The following is a 16690-nucleotide window of genomic DNA, read 5'->3' as shown; positions in this document are numbered from 1 at the left end:
TCAACTTTCTTATTGGACAACTAGAAATGCGGCAATTTTGTGGGTTCCGCCAAATTATAATATCTTGAACCAATCAAGTTTGGTAGACATCCCAACTAAACAATAATATTTAACAAACAAAACTATACAGTACTTCTCTTATCCAAAAATGAATAGTACCTTTTTCCGTGGTACCAATTTTCTCTAGTGATTTCATTTCCTCCACTAGTAATTTATCGTACTCATTAGTATGCATTGCGACTTGTGAGTGTCAAAAACACCAGACATTTTAATTTAATACTATGTTTTGTGAGTTTTCTCAATAAATATATAAATGTTGGACAAGAAACACACCCCCATTAAATTGTGGCTATCAATATTTGTATTTGAATTTAGGGATTATACTATTACAACTCCAAAAATGAAAAAAGACATGCTTTTGAAGATAAAATATGGATTAAGAGAAATATTAGACGTTATGATGACATTATTTAACTGATTATATAAATAATTCAGCAATATTTAAGTTCTGAAAAGAAAAAATATATTAGAATGTCTTGGGTTTCAAATTGTCAATGGCCAAACCTTTTAAAATCAAATGAACAAACTTAATTATTTATTGATACGTTATTGTTCAAACATCAATTCTTACATAAAGCAACAATTTATAAAAGTCTTACGAGTCCTTGTCATGAACTTTCCATGGTATTCTTAACATTTGTACCCAAAAAAAAAAGAGAAAAAAAAACATGGTTTCAAGCTTTAAGGACTCCACATCAGTTACGCCGAAGGGGCACAAGCTGAAGAGGTATTTTCTTGACAATGGAGATATTACCTGCTTCTTCCATATCAAGTTCTCCAACTTTCATCCCATCGGGCAATCCCCAATCGAAAAAGTAAAGCAAATTCATCAATGTTAGCTCCACGTTAGCAACTCCCATTGGCATCGCAGGACACATCCTTCGACCAGAACCAAACGGTAAGAGCTCATAATGTTGTCCTCTGAAATCTACAGAACTATCAGTAAACCGTTCAGGGTTGAACTCTTCAGGGTTGATCCAACGCTCGGGGTCACGTCCTATGCTCCATACGTTAATTTGAATTTGCGTTTTCTGAGGAATATCGTAGCCTTGGATCTTGACGTGAGACATTGTTTCTCTTGGAATTATAAATGGAAGTGCTGGATGTAACCTGAATGTTTCCTTGACTATGAGCTTCAAGTAATCAACTTTGCCTATATCATCTTCAGTAATTCTTTCCCTGTTGAGTCCAAGGGTGGTTCGAATATTTTCCTGAGCTTTCTTCATTACTCTAGGGTTTTTAACGAGTTCTGCCATCGCCCATATCATTGTTACAGCGCTTGTATCTATCCCGGCAAGAAATACATCCTGAAGACCACATAACAACCACAAATAAAAACTAGTATAATATAGTTGTTAAGAATACCATCTCAAATTATTTTCATTTATGTTGAAAAAAATATTAATGATATATTTAACAAGCAATGATGTAAAAATATTAATGGTATAATCCCAGGGAATTAGTCAGGAACATTCCATAAACTCAAGATATAACGAGTTAAAATGATGTGAATTTAAAATGTAACTCCATATATATTTCTATCATTTAAAAAAAATGATAAGCCTAAATTTATAAATATATCTAAAAAATTCAAGCCTTTTTGAAAAAAAATGTCTGAAATTTGGAGAATTTCACTACAAGAAAACAGCGGTATTCTGACGGACATTCCAACGGAAAATGAAATCCTTGGAATATCCCGAGGAATTTCCGAGGATATTCCGAAGAAACACAAAATTTGGTTTCCTCGGAATATACCGACGGAATTCCGAGGAAATATCAATCCGTCGGAATATTCTTATGGAATACCGAGGAAAAATGTATTCCTCGGAAAAAACCGATGAATTCTGAGGATATATTATAGCCGTTGGAGAGCCGTTGGGGGATTTTAAAAATTCCGAGGAAATTCCGACGAACTAGCCGTTGGCGTCGGAATTTCCTCGGTCTGTCGGCAGGATTTCAACTATAAATACAAGCACCCCTCTTCCTCTTCATTCACTCCATATCTTCATCCTCCCTCTTACTCTCTTTACACACGAATTTGATTCATAAAAAACATGTCATCTTCAAATTATTTTCGTTCTTGGATCGATCGACCTCATTTGGATCCGAACACGAGATTACTTACGGAAGAATACCAACGAGGTATAACCAAATTCATGGGGTTAGTTCACCGACAACCGGAAGCAAAAACATGTATGTTAAGATGTCCTTGCTCTAATTGTAAAAATAGAAAGGTTATTTAAGAGTGGAATGTTTGGACTCATCTATATTTGAGTGGGTTTACACGAAGTTACAAAATTTGGTATCATCATGTGGAAACTGATTATGAACATGGTAGTACTAGCGAACCTCAGCCAGCAGTTAGATTAGAAGAACCAATTAGAATGGATGTAGATTATGGTGTAGGTACTGAGCAGATGGTAAATGATCATTTTAGAGGGGAAGATTTACCCAATGCAGAAGCTAGGAGATTTTATGATATGTTGGATTTTGGAAAGCAACCATTGTACGAAGGTTGCAGAGATGGTCATTCAGCTTTATCATCTGCTACAAGATTGATGGGCATTAAAACAGATTATAATTTGGCTGAAGACTGTGTGGATGCGATTGATGATTTTGTAAAAGGTATTCTACCCGAGGATAATGTAGCTCCTGGTTCATACTACGAGGTTCAGAAACTCGTAGCTGGTCTTGGTTTATCGTATCAGGTAATAGATGTATGCAGCGACAACTGCATGATTTATTGAAGGGCGGATGAACAGCGGGTTACATGCAAATTTTGTGGAAAACCTCGTTATAAAGATACGAGTGGAAGAGTTCCAGTGCCATATAAAAGGATGTGGTATTTGCCTTTGACGGAAAGGTTGCAGAGGTTGTATATGTCTGAACGCACAGCGCAACCAATGAGATGGCATGTGGAGCCCTCAACAGATGGTGAGATCAGACATCCTTCAGATGCAAAAGCGTGGAAGCATTTCCAATCAAAGTATCCCGACTTTGCGTATGAGAGAAGAAATGTCTACCTTGGATTATGTACTGATGGTTTCAGTCCGTTTGGAAAGAGTGGAAGACAATATTCTCTATGGCCAGTCATTCTTACACCATACAACCTACCCCCAAACTTGTGCTTGCGACGAGAGTTTTTGTTTCTCTCGATTCTCGTTCCCGGACCAGAGCATCCTAAGAGATCACTTGATGTGTTTTTTCAGCCACTAATATATGAGTTGCAACAACTATGGACTCAAGGTGCTGAAACATACGATGTTTCGTGTAAAGAAAACTTTCAAATGCGGGCAGTACTAATGTGGACAATAAGTGATTTTCCAATGTTATCTGGATGGACAACACATTGAAGGCTATCATGTCCATATTGTCAAGATTAAATGTTAATTATTCAGAATGATTCATCATCATGTGTATTAATTTATAATTTTACTAATAATTTTTTAAATGTTACAGGTTTGTTATATCAAGTACTCCCGGGTAAGGAACAGAGATGATCCATGGGTTACTGTTACAAGACTTCAGAGAAGTTCTGAGCTGGAAGACCCACTACAGCCAAGCACATCCGGCAACTTAAGTGCAGCAGAAGATTTAGCTGGAGTTGGCCTTGTAGTCGATTTAACCGATTTCGGAGAGGAAGCCGTCGTTCACGTAGAGGATGAACCAGTGATTGGAGAGTTTCAGTCACTGCATCATGTATGAAGCCGTCGTTCACGATTTCCGGCGAATCCGCCCTAATCCTCCTCAATTTCAGTCACTGCATCATGTATGAACCCTATCCCACTCTCTTAGGTTAGATTTGTTAGGTTTTTAAGTAGATTTGATGATTTTGGAATGATATTTATAGATTTTTGTTAGGGTGAATAGTAGGATTGTGTAAAATCGAGTTTGATTATGGTATTCACTTGATTTGGAATTTTTTTTTTAGTTTTTATTAATTTTGTGGTTATAAAAATCTAATTGATAATTATGTATATATAATATGAAAACGTTTTTTGTATATAAAATCTATTTTTTGCATTATAAAATCATTTATATATTTATTAAACATTTTTAATATCTATAAAACTTTTTTTTGTGATTAAAAACTATTATTTGGGATTTTTTTTAAAAAAACAATATATATATATAATATAAATTTCTATATTTTTTAAACATTTTTAATATTATTAAAACTACTTTTTGTAATTATTAAACTATTTATATTTTTGTGATTAAAAACTATTTTTTAAATATGTTTTTTTATTTATTAAAATTATTAGAACTAATTTTTAAATATGTTTTTTTTTAATTTACAGGTCTAATGATGATCAGACCCGGCCTCGACAGCGTCGTGGTCGTGGTGGTACGGGGAGCCAGTCTCGGGATTCCAGCCAGATTCAGGATTCCGCTTCGCGCCACAGCTCCTACCATACATCTCCCTCTCTATTTCCCGCTACTGCTCCTCCGGGAGTGATGAGTGTTGCGGAGTTGGTTCGACAGCCCGGTCGTGATCATCTTCCCTATCTCACTCCGTATCCACATGGACGGGGTCAAACATGGAAATTAAACATTTTTTCATTAAAATTTGATTCATTATTAATAATTTGTTCTTTTTACTAGGTTCAACCGATCCGGGAACGGGATCAGCGCATGGATCAACCGTATGATGTACTCGGCCCTCGACAAGGGACATCCGACTTTCACTTACTTCCCTACCGACAAGCAGCATCTGTGGTTTCGTCAGTTTGCGGTAAGTATTCTAATTTTTTACTTATATTTTTAATCTTTAATATAAATTCTACTAATTGTGTTTTTTTCAGCAAGAATTCAACTGGAATTCCGATGATACGCTCTTTATCTATCACCACTTCGTCCATAAAGTTATGGACAACTATGAGAAGCAGATGCACGAGTGGAAGAAGAAGTGGGAAATAAACAAGGTTGTTTTTAATTTATTAAACAATTTTTTAATTTATTAAACTATTTTTTAATTTATTAAACTATTTTCTTTTTTTTTATTAAAATGTCCCAAAGTCGATGAACAACACGGTCTGGAAGGATTGGGATAAGGAAGAGACGAAAGAAACTTCTTCCACCAACTCCACCAACCGCAGGAGCGAGCGTAAAGGGAAGGGCGTCTTCAAGCATAATTTGGATGCTCAATCTATTGCCATTCTGGGGGATCGCATGGTAAGTTCAGCCGCTTTTTCTTCAATTATTTAAGTTTTGAAATTTTATTTTTTGTGCATTTCTTCTAATTTCTAATGTTTGTTTAATTTATGTTTTTTTCAAAGCAGAAGAAAATGATGGCGAGCCGGTTGATGATCTCGCCCTAATGAAGAGGGTGTATACCAACAAGAAGACCGGCCAGATTGATGATGGTCTTGTGAGGGAAGTGGTCACCCTGGTCCAAAGTGCAAGACGAAGTGTCTCAGCTTCAAACCGAGGATGAGGATTCGACGGCTTCGACCAACTTGTCCCGGGTTCGAATCAATGAAATCGTTGAATCGGTAAGTTCCTTTTTTTAAAGTTCAATTCATTTATTTCTTGATTTTTATTTTATCATCTTTTTATATTATTTAAATTTGGTTATTTTCTATTTCAGTCGGTTCCAAAGAAGAAGGGACGTTTGGTCTGTTTAGATCGTCGCTCCAGGTCGGTTCCTCATTTTTCTGCACCACCGCCCTTTGTTGATCCAGAAGTACTTACGGCTCAGTTGAAGGACAACAATGATCGCATATCTTTGTTGGAGACCTAGATGGCGGCTCAACAGGCGGGCTATGAGGCACAGAAGAGGCTGAACCAGCAAATGATGGAGATGATGAAGAGGATGTACCCGAACGAGGTGTTCCCGAACGTGCAAGACCCGTAGTTTTTTTTTTTTTTCAAAAACTCGGAATGTTTTATTTTTATTTGTACAACTTTGAATATTATCTAATATGTTTTCAATTTTAATTTTAATTTTATATTTTCGAATTTAAATTTCAAAAATTTATTTTTTTAAAAAAATTTAAAAAAAATTAATTTTTTTTGAAATTCCGAGGAAATGAACCCTCGAAAATTTCCGACGAACATTTCCTCGGAATAAGTTGTCGGAATATACCGAGGGACTCCTTCCTCGGAATTTTCCGAGGGCTCCGTTCCTCGGAAATTCCCGATGAAAATTCCGAGGAACATTTCGTCGGAACTTCCGAGGATTGGACCATCGGAAAGTCCATCGAAATATCACGGGGAAGTTCTCCCTCGGTATATTCCGAGGACCTTTTCGACGAACTGGTGGTCCTAGGAATTTCGTCGGAAATTTACGAAGGATTTCCGAGGAAAAATGAATTTCCGAGGAGTTATTTCCGAGGACTTGTTTCGTCGGTATGTCGTCGGAATAACGTTATTCCGACGACATACCGACGATTTTTTTTCCTCGGTATGCCTATGTTTTCTTGTAGTGTTTTTTATATATATTTATTTTCTCACAAAATAATTTTTAAAAAAAAAATTATTCTCATATCTTATTCAGCAGCTCTATTTGCATGTAATAAAAACAAAGTCAAGAGTTGAGATTTTACCAAGAGGATTGCCTTGACATTATCCATGTTGAGTTTGAAAGAATCTTCACTTCCTTGTTCATCAATCATATCCAACATCATGGAAACAATATCTGGATTTTTCCTTCCTTCTGGCTTCAAATGGTCATCAATCACATGTTGATAAAAAGCATCAAGATCCTCAAACACTTTGTTGATCCTCTTGTGTCGTTGAAACAACAAGTCTAAGAATCTCCCAAGTACACCAGGGAAGAAGTCAGAGAAAGTAAAAGCCCCTAGAGCTACTGTTGCTTCGGTAACAAGCTCCTCGATCTTTTCTTGATCGATAAAGAAGTCACTCTCGTGGAAGTTCTGTCCTAAAGCCACTCTACAGATGATACTTGCGGTAAGAGAGAAGAAGGTTTTGCTTAAATCTACAGGAGATTGTGTCAAAGACGCTTCAGACAGTTTCTTCACCACAAAACCAACCTCGTCCTCTCTTATATACCTAAATGATTGAACCTTCTTAAGGCTAAAAAGCTCTATCACCCCGAGTTTCCGCATTTCCCGCCAATACGCACCGTACTGGGAAAACGTTATGTCTTTGAAACCGTAAGAGAGTTTTCCGGTCCCTACAGTCTTTGGTCGGCTGCAACATTCCAAGTCATGAGTTTTGAGAACTGCTTCAGCTGCTTCACTCGATGAGATCACAACCACTGGAACAGACCCCAGTCGAAGAAGTACAACTGGTCCGTATTTGATGGAGAGGTTATGAAAACATCTGTGAGGCAGTCCTGCAAGATGGTGTAAGTTTCCAATGATCGGAAGACTTGAAGGGCTAGGTGGAAGATTGAACTTTGAGTTTTTAGTCTTTTTAAGAAAGATTGATGATACAAGAGTAAGAAACAAAGCCAAGAAGAGGCAGAGCAAGGTCTCCATTTTTAATTTTTCTCTGTTTCTGTACGACCCGAAGAGTCTTGGCCTTTGTATATAAAGATAATTTAAAAAAAACTCGGTAGATGTCCTGATCAATACGTTAACTCTCTCTCTCAAAACAAATGGTTGAAATTTGTTTGTGACCATATTCATAGTTTTGTGGAATATATTATCTTCATTGGATTCATCAATGTGACAAAAAACTAATAACTCAGAGAAGTTTTGTGGTCCAACACTCCAACAGTCACGGGTTCTGTTACTCTTTGCTATGATTTGTTGATTGGATTGCGTGGCACTTATATATTGGATCATTGGTCACAAGTCATGCCTTTTTTTGTCGCTAACAAGGACGTGTTGGATTAAAATATTCTATCGTTTAACACAAAAATTATTTTATACACTGATAATCTATCTAAAGTCTTTCTACCACGTCGACTGACGTGAGTACAAGTTTCTTTTTTTGAAAATCGAGTACAAGTTTCTTGAGGGTAGTTGAATTCATTCTTCAATGTTTATGACTTTCTTGAGGGTGGTTGAATTCATTCTTTAAAGTTTTTTTGTTCAATAATTGTAATATTAGTTTGACTTGGTACTTTTGGCTAAGATCATGTCCTGATTTGGTTTGTTTTAGGTTTTCTGTTTATGGAAAATACTAATCTATTCGTTTAGTTATTACGAAACCCGGAAAAAAGGATTTCAATTCTACCGTGGAAGAAATGACACAACAAATAACATATACCGAATAATTTAAGTCCAACATTTTATAAAAGCAATGAGAAATTAATTTTATACTCTGATATTAAAACTTTGTGATATTCCAAAAGTCAACATCATGTATTCACAACCAATAATCTAAATCTTATTGATGTTAAGCTTATTAACATTTTACAGTGTGGATATAGTACTCTAAGACCCACTGGAACTAAAATATCTCATTAATCACTATATATAATTATATTTAATGTGAAAACGGAAAAAAAAAATGTGAAAACGACAATTTATGCTAAAGGTTCTCTAATAAAGAAAATTCAACCTGGATTTTTCAAGTTTCTGAGAAACTATCAGATTTAATATTAAAAATCACGTTTGTGCACACCTAATATGAACTGAAACATATATTCTTCTACAACAAAATGAACATTTTACAGTAGTAGGTGACTAGGTGTGGACACAAACTCGATTTATAAAAAAATATTAAAATAATAATAATAATATTTTATGGATAGCGTATTAAATAATGTAACTTGTTGAACTTTATTAGTTTGGACATAGTGTTCGTCATACATGAATTAATTATTAATTTTACAATATTTAAAAAGAAAAAATAATTAAAGGCGTTGTATGGTTTTTTTTACTGCCCACTAATGGCGTTGAAAAGGCACAAGAGGTAGTTTCTTGACATACGTGAGATTGTCAGCTTCTTCCATATCAAACTCTTCAATGTTCATACCATCAGGCGATCCCCAATCGAAAAAGTAAAGCAAGTTCATCAACCCTAGCTCCACGGTAGCAGTCCCCATTGCCATGGCAGGACATATCCTCCTACCGGAACCAAACGGTAACAACTCAAAATGTTGTCCTCTAAAATCTACAGAACTATCTGCAAACCGTTCAGGAATAAAATCTTCAGGGTCGGTCCAACGCTTCGGGTCACGTCCGATTGTCCATACATTAACTCTGATCTGCGTTTTAGGAGGAATGTCATAGCCTTGAATCTTGACGTGGGACATTGTATCCCTTGGGAGCAAAAATGGAACCGGTGGGTGTAACCTGAATGTTTCTTTGATTATAAACGTCATGTAATCAACTTTTCCTAGGTCTTCTTCAGTGATTCTCTCCCTCTTGAGCCCTAGGGTGGCTCGGATATTTTCTTGAGCCTTCTTCATCACGTTAGGGTTTCTAACGAGCTCGGTCATCGCCCATATCATAGTTGTGGCGCCTGTATCTATCCCCGCTAGAAATATATCCTTACATAATAAACATACCAAGTTTGAATTATTATTACTTGTTAAACAAGAAACATGGTTTAACATGAGATTTTACCATGATGATTGCCTTGACGTTGTCCATATCGAGTTTGAAATAGTCTTCACTTCCTCGTTTATCAATCATATCCAACATCAAAGAAACAATATCCGGATTTTTCCTTCCTTCTGGCTTCAAGTGTTCATCAATCACGTGTTGGTAAAAAGCATCAAGCTCTTCAACGACTTTGTTGATCTTCTTGTGCCGTTGAAACAACCAGTCCACGAATCTTCCAAGTGCACCAGGGAAGAAGTCAGAGAAAGTGAACGTCCCTAGAACTTCCCCTGCTTCGGTAACAATTTCTTCGATCCTTTCTTGGTCGATAACGAAGCCGCTCTCATGGAAGTTCAGTCCTAAGGCTACTCTACAGATGATGCTTGCCGTGAGAGAGAAGAAAGTTTTGTTTAGATCCACAGGAGATCGTTTCAAAGCCGATTCGGATACTTTCTTGACCATCAAGTCACTCTCTTCTTCTCTTATATACCTAAATGACTGAACCTTCTTAAGACTGAAAAGCTCGATGACCACCAGCTTCCGCATCTCGCGCCAGTACTCACCGTACGGAGCGAAGTTGACGTCTTTGAAACCGTAAGAGAGTTTTCCGGAGACGAGGGTGTTTGGTCGGCTGCAACATTCCAAGTCATGGGTTTTGAGCACTTCTTCAGCTGCTTCACTCGATGAGATCACAACCACTCGAAGGAAACCGAGACGGAGAAGCATCACCGGTCCGTATTTGATGGAGAGGTTGTGAAAATATCTGCTGGGCCATCCTGCGAAATGGTGTAAGTTTCCGATGATTGGAAGAGTTGAAGGGCCTGGAGGAAGATTGAGTTTTGAGGTTTTAATGTTTGTAAGAAAGATTGATGAAACAAGAGCAAGAAGAGAAACCAAGAGGAAACAGAGCAAGACAGCCATTTTTCTCTTCCTCTGTTTCTTGATGAGATGAACTTAGTTGAGTCGTGTGTATGTAAGTATAAGATGAGTGGAAGAGCTTGACGACGCCATGTATGTTGTATAAGTTGTAACAGAACTTACTATATTTGCTGAAAGTGTTCAAAGTATTCTCTTTGGAATAACGAATGTGATAAGTGCATGATTAAGTCTTGTGGTTCAAACATCACCTTCTGATCTGTTAAGACTTTGGCTTGTTTGTTTGAGTGAGGATAAGTAGTCACCGATCGGTTTACGATGTCATGTATGTTGTATAAGTTGTAACAGAATGTACTTAAGTTGTGGAAAGTCCCAAAACTATCCTCTTTGGAATGAAGAACTTGATAAATGCATAATTAAGTCTTGTGGTTCAAACATCACCTTCTTTTCAGTTAGACTGTGCTTTATTTGTTTGCGCTACCTTCTTCCATCACTCTTGAGATTTTATGGACATAAACATTTTGGGAGTATTCCTATATATTATTTTCAAAAAAGATTGGAGCCTATACCAATGTATTATTGAACTATGGCCACATCTAGCCTGCCTCCCCTTGGTCTAGATCCTCTTTTTTTCGTCAGACTTTGTCATGACATATAATTGGTTTATTGTATAACATGGCACTGATTGATTGGATCACTGAATACGTACAACCGTACAAGTATGGCATCTTAATAGGGAGGTGTCCAATTATACTTTCCGATCATTTAAAGACCAGGACATTTTATGGCACTAGAAGACAAAAATGTGGGTGACCAGGAGTTATCAAGAGTAATGACTATAAAACATTGGACATGGTCACATGTGAGATAACTCTACTAATTATATTTCACCCATATTACATTATTGTTTAAAATTTCAGATCAATTTTTATTGTAAAAAGACAAACGGCAAATATAAGGAAATATGTGTGTTCAGTGTTTTTTAGATTTATGTGAAAATTTATTACTCCATAAACATTTCTCAATTGTTTTGCCTTTATTTCATGATTTTTCATTTTTTTTAGAAAGGGCTTGATTTTTCATTTCTTTTATTATTCTACTAGACAGAAAGTGAGTGAGATATTCTTACTGATGTTGTAAAGAACCAACTATTGTCTCTTCTTAATGATGCCATTTTTGTCGACCATCTAAAGTCTTCCTCCACGTCAACTGATGTGCAAGCACTAGTTTCCTGAGGGTGAAAGAAAAATGAACAAAACGCTCCTATTTTCTAATTGACTGATCTTGTCTATTTTGAGTTCAGTCCAGATCAGTGACAAAAAAAAAAAAAAAAAAAAAAAAGAGAGTTCAGTCCATAAAAGAAAAAACAATATTTTTATTTTCATTATCATAAACCATGAAGTTGGAAAATAAATTCAACTTTTGCATCGAAAACAAAACACAAAACTATTTTAGGAAAACATCATATAAAAAGCACCGATAAATAAATTGTATGTTCTGCTAATTGAGGGTGTGATTGAAAGTCACTTTTAGCGTAACTTTTGTAGAGTAAAAAATGTTTTGACTGAGTTGCGTGAATAAACACCCAATCAAGATAAAAGGAGTTACACTGATATAGAGTAAATGTTTTGTCTTTTTATGTTTTTTGTAGTTAAGTTTTTCTTCTCTTTTTTCTAGAGTAAACGTTTACTCTGAAGTTTACCTTTTCCTCTTATTTCATGTTCCACTCATTTTCGTCATTTTTTATTCTTCCAAATTGCGCTGATATTACCAATCACACTCTAAATATTATGACATTCCAACTTTCCACAATTCATATGATTCACGAGTAATCACCTATATCTTGTCAGTATTTAGTTTGTTAACATTTATATTTAGGGATATATATTACAACTATAAAGAAAAAAAACTATAAAGAAAGAAATAAATTTTAACATCTCAAGTCATTAAGCATTAATACAAATTTATATTCTACAATGATAGGATTGGGCACAAACTGGATTTGTGAAAATAGTAACCTAATAATAATAATATTTGGATATTTAGAAACTAATAATAATATTTGGATAATTTATGAAACTTATGTAACTTATCAAACTTCATTACTTTTGGATAAATTGTTCATCATACATTTACTAATTCTTATATTTTGCAATACTGTATCTTTATATATAAAAGAGACTTTTAATCACTCCTGGTGCTGCCAATAAAGATGACACGTCAGAAATAGGAAGCCTCCCGCACTGACACGTCAGTTGCTAGAACGCTCCGTACCATTCTTTTCTTCTCCGGAATCCGTTAGGCTTACGTTCTTATTATGTCTGAACATTTTGCATTATTAAGCCCATGGCCTTTTTTTTTAGCGACTCCCATAGACTATTTTATTAAAGCATGATATGATGTATTGCGAAACGGTGCGTTTATTATCCTGTCTTTTATCTCTCTACCATCTCTGTCGTAGGCGATTTAGGGTTTCCATTGAAACTGAGCATTCTTCCTCCTGATCCAGCGATTAATCGGCGCCGTATCGACTCTATAGTTTCCAGCGAACTGTTCATCTTCTTCGTACTGATCAAGTAATCAATGGAAACATTGCTATTGAATTCCCTCTTTAAATCCACCTTCCACGATCTCTCTTCAATTCCACTTTAGCTCTTTAAAGACGGTGGTGGTTCCACTATAAAAAGGTTAGCATCTCTACAATCTATAGCATCCTATCAATTTGTTAAAACAAAACAATCTCCTTATTTTCTGAAAAAATGGCTAATGCTCGAGTTTTCCTTTCAGATTTGAAATTCTGTAGATGTTTTTCCACGGTGGAGGTGGAGGTTACGCTATTGCGTTTCTAGGAGGCGGGGAACATCAGGCGAGGTGATGAACTGATGTCCGTGGATATGCTCCTGCTTGATTCGAATGTGACTACAAAGTATTCTCGACTTTAAAACTCACATATTTATCGACTTTTTAAAATGCAAAAGACTATGTTCATATTTCTGAGATCTTTTTTTGTTTCCTTTGTTAATTTTTTTTCACTGTGTTCCTGTATTGCAGCCGACACTCATGTAAGCTACCGTCAACGTCCAACAAACACTCATTTATTCCAGGTAACCCTATTATTATTAATTTTTTTGGACTTAAACTCACTCATCATTCAAAGCAGTTTTATTTTTTCAAATGTTCATCTTAGGTCATATATATATAACTGGTGAACTAACTGCTGTAAAGAGGCATGTAAGCGATCCTCCATAAGACAAAGACCGTGTCATGGCAACCATAAAATTGATAGGTATCTATTACTTTCTTATATAGGTTTCTACACCTTTATAATTGATAACACTACTTTATTAGACAAACACGTTGAAGATTTGGTCCGCATTTTTTTCTTTGTAGTGACGTGTCTTTCACCTTGAGTGTGTTCCACTATCAAGTTGTGTGGTTTCACAAAACTTAAAAGCTTTAGGGTGGATCCACGAGTTTTTGTTGCAACAAACTATAATCCCAAGATTGTGGGAGGTATTCTTTCATACTGTTGTGAAACCCTATTATGTTTTCGTAAAATGATGTCCACCATGATGCTTTTGCAAAGACTGACACCCCATCTCCAGGACGATTTTTCTAAATGCCACATCAGGGACTCACTATGACAAGGAGACTGATGCATGAGAGAGTTAAATTTAAAAGTAAGCATTTAAAAATTACTGCTTGATTACATCTAGAAACGTACTGCTACATGACTTATCTCACACACTCTCACGGGACACTCATTACTACTACAGTTTCTTCACAAATGATACTGGGAACACATCAGCAGCTTCTTTGTTGGGGATTTTCAAAGGTTGAGCCTATGAAAATAGCGGAGCTTAACCAGTTTATCATCACTGCTCAGCATCAGGTACAGTTTCAAACTATAATATGTTTATCTGCAGCAATTTTCCTAACTCTGTTTCTGATTGCAATAATTTATACCTGCAGTCCATTAAATCTATTTGCACTGGAAAGGTGACCGTATCAAGCCAGAAAAAGGATGGTGCTACATCTTGGACCCTGGAGATCACATGCGTGGGATCAGTTTCTCTCTCAGCGAAGATGTTTGGAGGTGGGAATGAGAAGGAGAATAACTCTGGCAGCAAAACTTCAACTGGTCTCAAACTGAAAAAAGCTCAGACCACAACATCTGCCAAGGTGAAGAGTATGCTGGAGCTGGTCACATTAATACCTGTTTGAAAATACTTATGAATCATTATCCCTGTTCCCCCTATTCTCTATTGTGTTTTCTTCAGAAGATCTTATAAATTAAGTTCAATAATCCAATGGTTATTTTACTCATGAGTCATTCAACCACTTAGGTTCCTAGATTCCAGATATTTACTCAGCAAAACATGTACTAAAAAAACGTATGGCCATAAAAATGATAATTTAAACACTGAAACAAAAATAAGACGTGTGACGTAAAGAAATAAAGATAATGTGCTGAACATATATACTCTGCTTTTTATCATCACGCTGTATTCCCTCAGTGTATAGCTCAGGATCTCAAATAGTTTTTTTTTTCATTCCTAACATTGTTTTGGATAATTATGCAAACGCTTTTCGGTCTTAGCTCAGAGTTTTAACCGTCTCGAATAAGAAGGTAGATAATGTAAAGATAGTAGATAAATATAATTTTCCTTTTTACCTATCTTTTTTTTTTGAGTGCGTTACTTCTCAGACGCATTGTTATCTTTTTTGACATGATAAGGCATTTTCCACTGGAAGGACACATTGTCCTCTTCCACCCTATGTGATTTTACAGCAGTACCCCTCACGCTTGGTTAAGGGAAACTAGAGGATGGTTGCATTTTTTTATTTTAAAATGTTGTTTATATCGTGGAGACCAATATTTACTTTAGTTAGTTATTTTAGATGATTGAGTTTAATTCTAAACCACTAGATGACATCTAAAACAAAAAAAAATCTAAAGATTGAATATATATTAAAATTAAATGTTTTTGTTAAAAAATGGTTTTGTATTTCCCAACATATTTTTTTGGTCATTATTACAAATTATAATGTATGAAATCTATATTAATGTATAAAATAAGTTATAATTTTTTCTCTTCTACATTTTGATATCCATAATGTATATATTTTTTTGTAAATTTATAATAAATTTTGATGTCCATGTGAACGAGTTCTTGTGGACGAGGTTTTGTGGACACTATTTTGTGGATATACATATTTCTATATATCATATAGGATTGTGTGGACACCGTTTTATGGACATGCATATTTTTATAAAGCATTTCGTCGAACATCTTGAATGCGTTTTTTGTGTTTTTCCATTTTGATGTTTTTGTCCACATAACCTTCAAATTATTTTCTCAAACCTTCAAATTATTTTCTCAATAAATTAAGTTATTTTACACACTTTGTTTCAAAACTCAAAAGTGATTACAGCAACCAAACAATGAACAAAACCATCAAGGAACAAATATAAATTTAATCCACAAAATAAGAAGACTTTGTACATAAACAAGAAAACACACAAGCTTTTTTAAAAAAGAGGAAAAGTAAGAGTGAAGCACATACTTACTTCTCCAGCGAAAGAAAAGAAACAATTAAGGTAACTATCATCCATCCACTTAAGCAAAATAATCGATCCAGTTCTCAACGTTCTCAGCGTTTTTATGTTTGCCACCACGAGATTGGTGATGATGATACAAATAATTATAGTGGTGATAAGGAGAGTAAGGAGGCGGCGCATACATCATCCGGTGAGGCATCATGGTCGGTTTTGAAATCAAATGAAACGAGAGGTGAAAGAGAAATCAGTGATATTAAAATTCATGGATTTGGGAAAATGATTTTGAGATTCGGAATAAGAGAGAGAAAAAGTCTTTTGTTTATTTAAAATAAAGAAAGTATTGAGAGAGAAGAAACATGGATTTGAGTTAGTTAGTTTAGTTTAGTTAAAAGGGTAAAAAAGACAAAACATAGAGATAAAATGTGCCAAAAACAAGATGTGTTCTATTATGTAATTGCAAAGACATAATGTGTCTTTGGAGTGTAAATTTTTTTTTTATCAAACCCTCTTTTCCCTATCTCTCTAGCTTCTTTCTACAAATCTATTTTTTTTTGGTTATTTGCAAATAACAAACATGACTACGAATACCTAGCTTGCTCACTTTCCATAACAAACCTTATGGAGTTATGGTCTTCAAAACTAAAAACTGACCACCAAAACATCCATCATCAACCATTGCATGATCTTGGCACCAACCTGGAGGACACAATATTTTCAAGTAATAAGTCCC

The 16690-nt window shown here is 35.4% G+C and overlaps 3 protein-coding genes across 6 annotated transcripts; 1 reads left to right on the top strand and 2 right to left on the bottom strand.

Annotated features, from left to right (window-relative positions):
* Positions 1-578: 578 nt before the first annotated feature.
* LOC106362065 (cytochrome P450 71B2) lies at positions 579-7621 on the bottom strand. 2 transcript variants are annotated; one of them, XM_013801883.3, is made up of 3 exons: positions 7162-7224; positions 6609-7088; positions 579-1367 (listed from the first exon to the last, which is right to left on the bottom strand). In XM_013801883.3, exons 1-3 carry the CDS (start codon positions 7222-7224, stop codon positions 756-758), a joined length of 1155 nt encoding a protein of 384 aa, XP_013657337.2. In that variant the 3' UTR covers positions 579-755. The 2 variants fall into 2 exon arrangements, with proteins under 2 accessions (XP_013657337.2, XP_013657336.2); XM_013801882.3 differs by having other exon boundaries at positions 6609-7621.
* Positions 7622-8732: 1111 nt separating this feature from the next.
* On the bottom strand, positions 8733-10532 carry LOC106362067 (cytochrome P450 71B2). 2 transcript variants are annotated; one of them, XM_013801886.3, is made up of 3 exons: positions 10085-10161; positions 9546-10011; positions 8733-9469 (listed from the first exon to the last, which is right to left on the bottom strand). In XM_013801886.3, exons 1-3 carry the CDS (start codon positions 10159-10161, stop codon positions 8864-8866), a joined length of 1149 nt encoding a protein of 382 aa, XP_013657340.1. In that variant the 3' UTR covers positions 8733-8863. The 2 variants fall into 2 exon arrangements, with proteins under 2 accessions (XP_013657340.1, XP_013657339.1); XM_013801885.3 differs by having other exon boundaries at positions 9546-10532.
* A 1192-nt stretch (positions 10533-11724) lies between these two features.
* Positions 11725-14723, top strand: LOC106362070. Of its 2 annotated transcripts, XR_001273012.3 has the most exons (7): positions 11725-13323; positions 13449-13501; positions 13585-13683; positions 13788-13910; positions 14003-14077; positions 14174-14289; positions 14370-14723. XR_001273012.3 is itself a non-coding variant. In XM_048766375.1 (4 exons), exons 2-4 carry the CDS (start codon positions 14017-14019, stop codon positions 14619-14621), a joined length of 429 nt encoding a protein of 142 aa, XP_048622332.1. In that variant the 5' UTR covers positions 13703-13910; positions 14003-14016; the 3' UTR covers positions 14622-14723. The 2 variants fall into 2 exon arrangements, 1 of the variants encoding a protein (XP_048622332.1); XM_048766375.1 differs by lacking the exons at positions 11725-13323; positions 13449-13501; positions 13585-13683 and having other exon boundaries at positions 13703-13910.
* Positions 14724-16690: the final 1967 nt, after the last annotated feature.

Source organism: Brassica napus, chromosome C8, assembly GCF_020379485.1.
Source record: "Brassica napus cultivar Da-Ae chromosome C8, Da-Ae, whole genome shotgun sequence".
Lineage (NCBI taxonomy): Eukaryota > Viridiplantae > Streptophyta > Magnoliopsida > Brassicales > Brassicaceae > Brassica > Brassica napus.
Note: the sequence above shows the minus strand (reverse complement) of the source record. Positions and strands in the feature narration are given on the sequence as shown.

Coding starts and splice junctions, on each gene's coding strand:
- LOC106362065 (XM_013801882.3), bottom strand. CDS start 7,505: ATGGAGACCTTGCTCTGCCTCTTCTTGGCTTTGTTTCTTACTCTTGTA. Junction 1,368..6,608: donor ATGTCAAGGCAATCCTCTTG/GTAAAATCTCAA, acceptor TGTGGTCTTCAG/GATGTATTTCTTGCCGGGAT.
- LOC106362070 (XM_048766375.1), top strand. CDS start 14,017: ATGCCACATCAGGGACTCACTATGACAAGGAGACTGATGCATGAGAGA. Junction 14,078..14,173: donor TGAGAGAGTTAAATTTAAAA/GTAAGCATTTAA, acceptor TTACTACTACAG/TTTCTTCACAAATGATACTG. Junction 14,290..14,369: donor TCATCACTGCTCAGCATCAG/GTACAGTTTCAA, acceptor TTATACCTGCAG/TCCATTAAATCTATTTGCAC.
- LOC106362067 (XM_013801885.3), bottom strand. CDS start 10,442: ATGGCTGTCTTGCTCTGTTTCCTCTTGGTTTCTCTTCTTGCTCTTGTT. Junction 9,470..9,545: donor ACGTCAAGGCAATCATCATG/GTAAAATCTCAT, acceptor TTATTATGTAAG/GATATATTTCTAGCGGGGAT.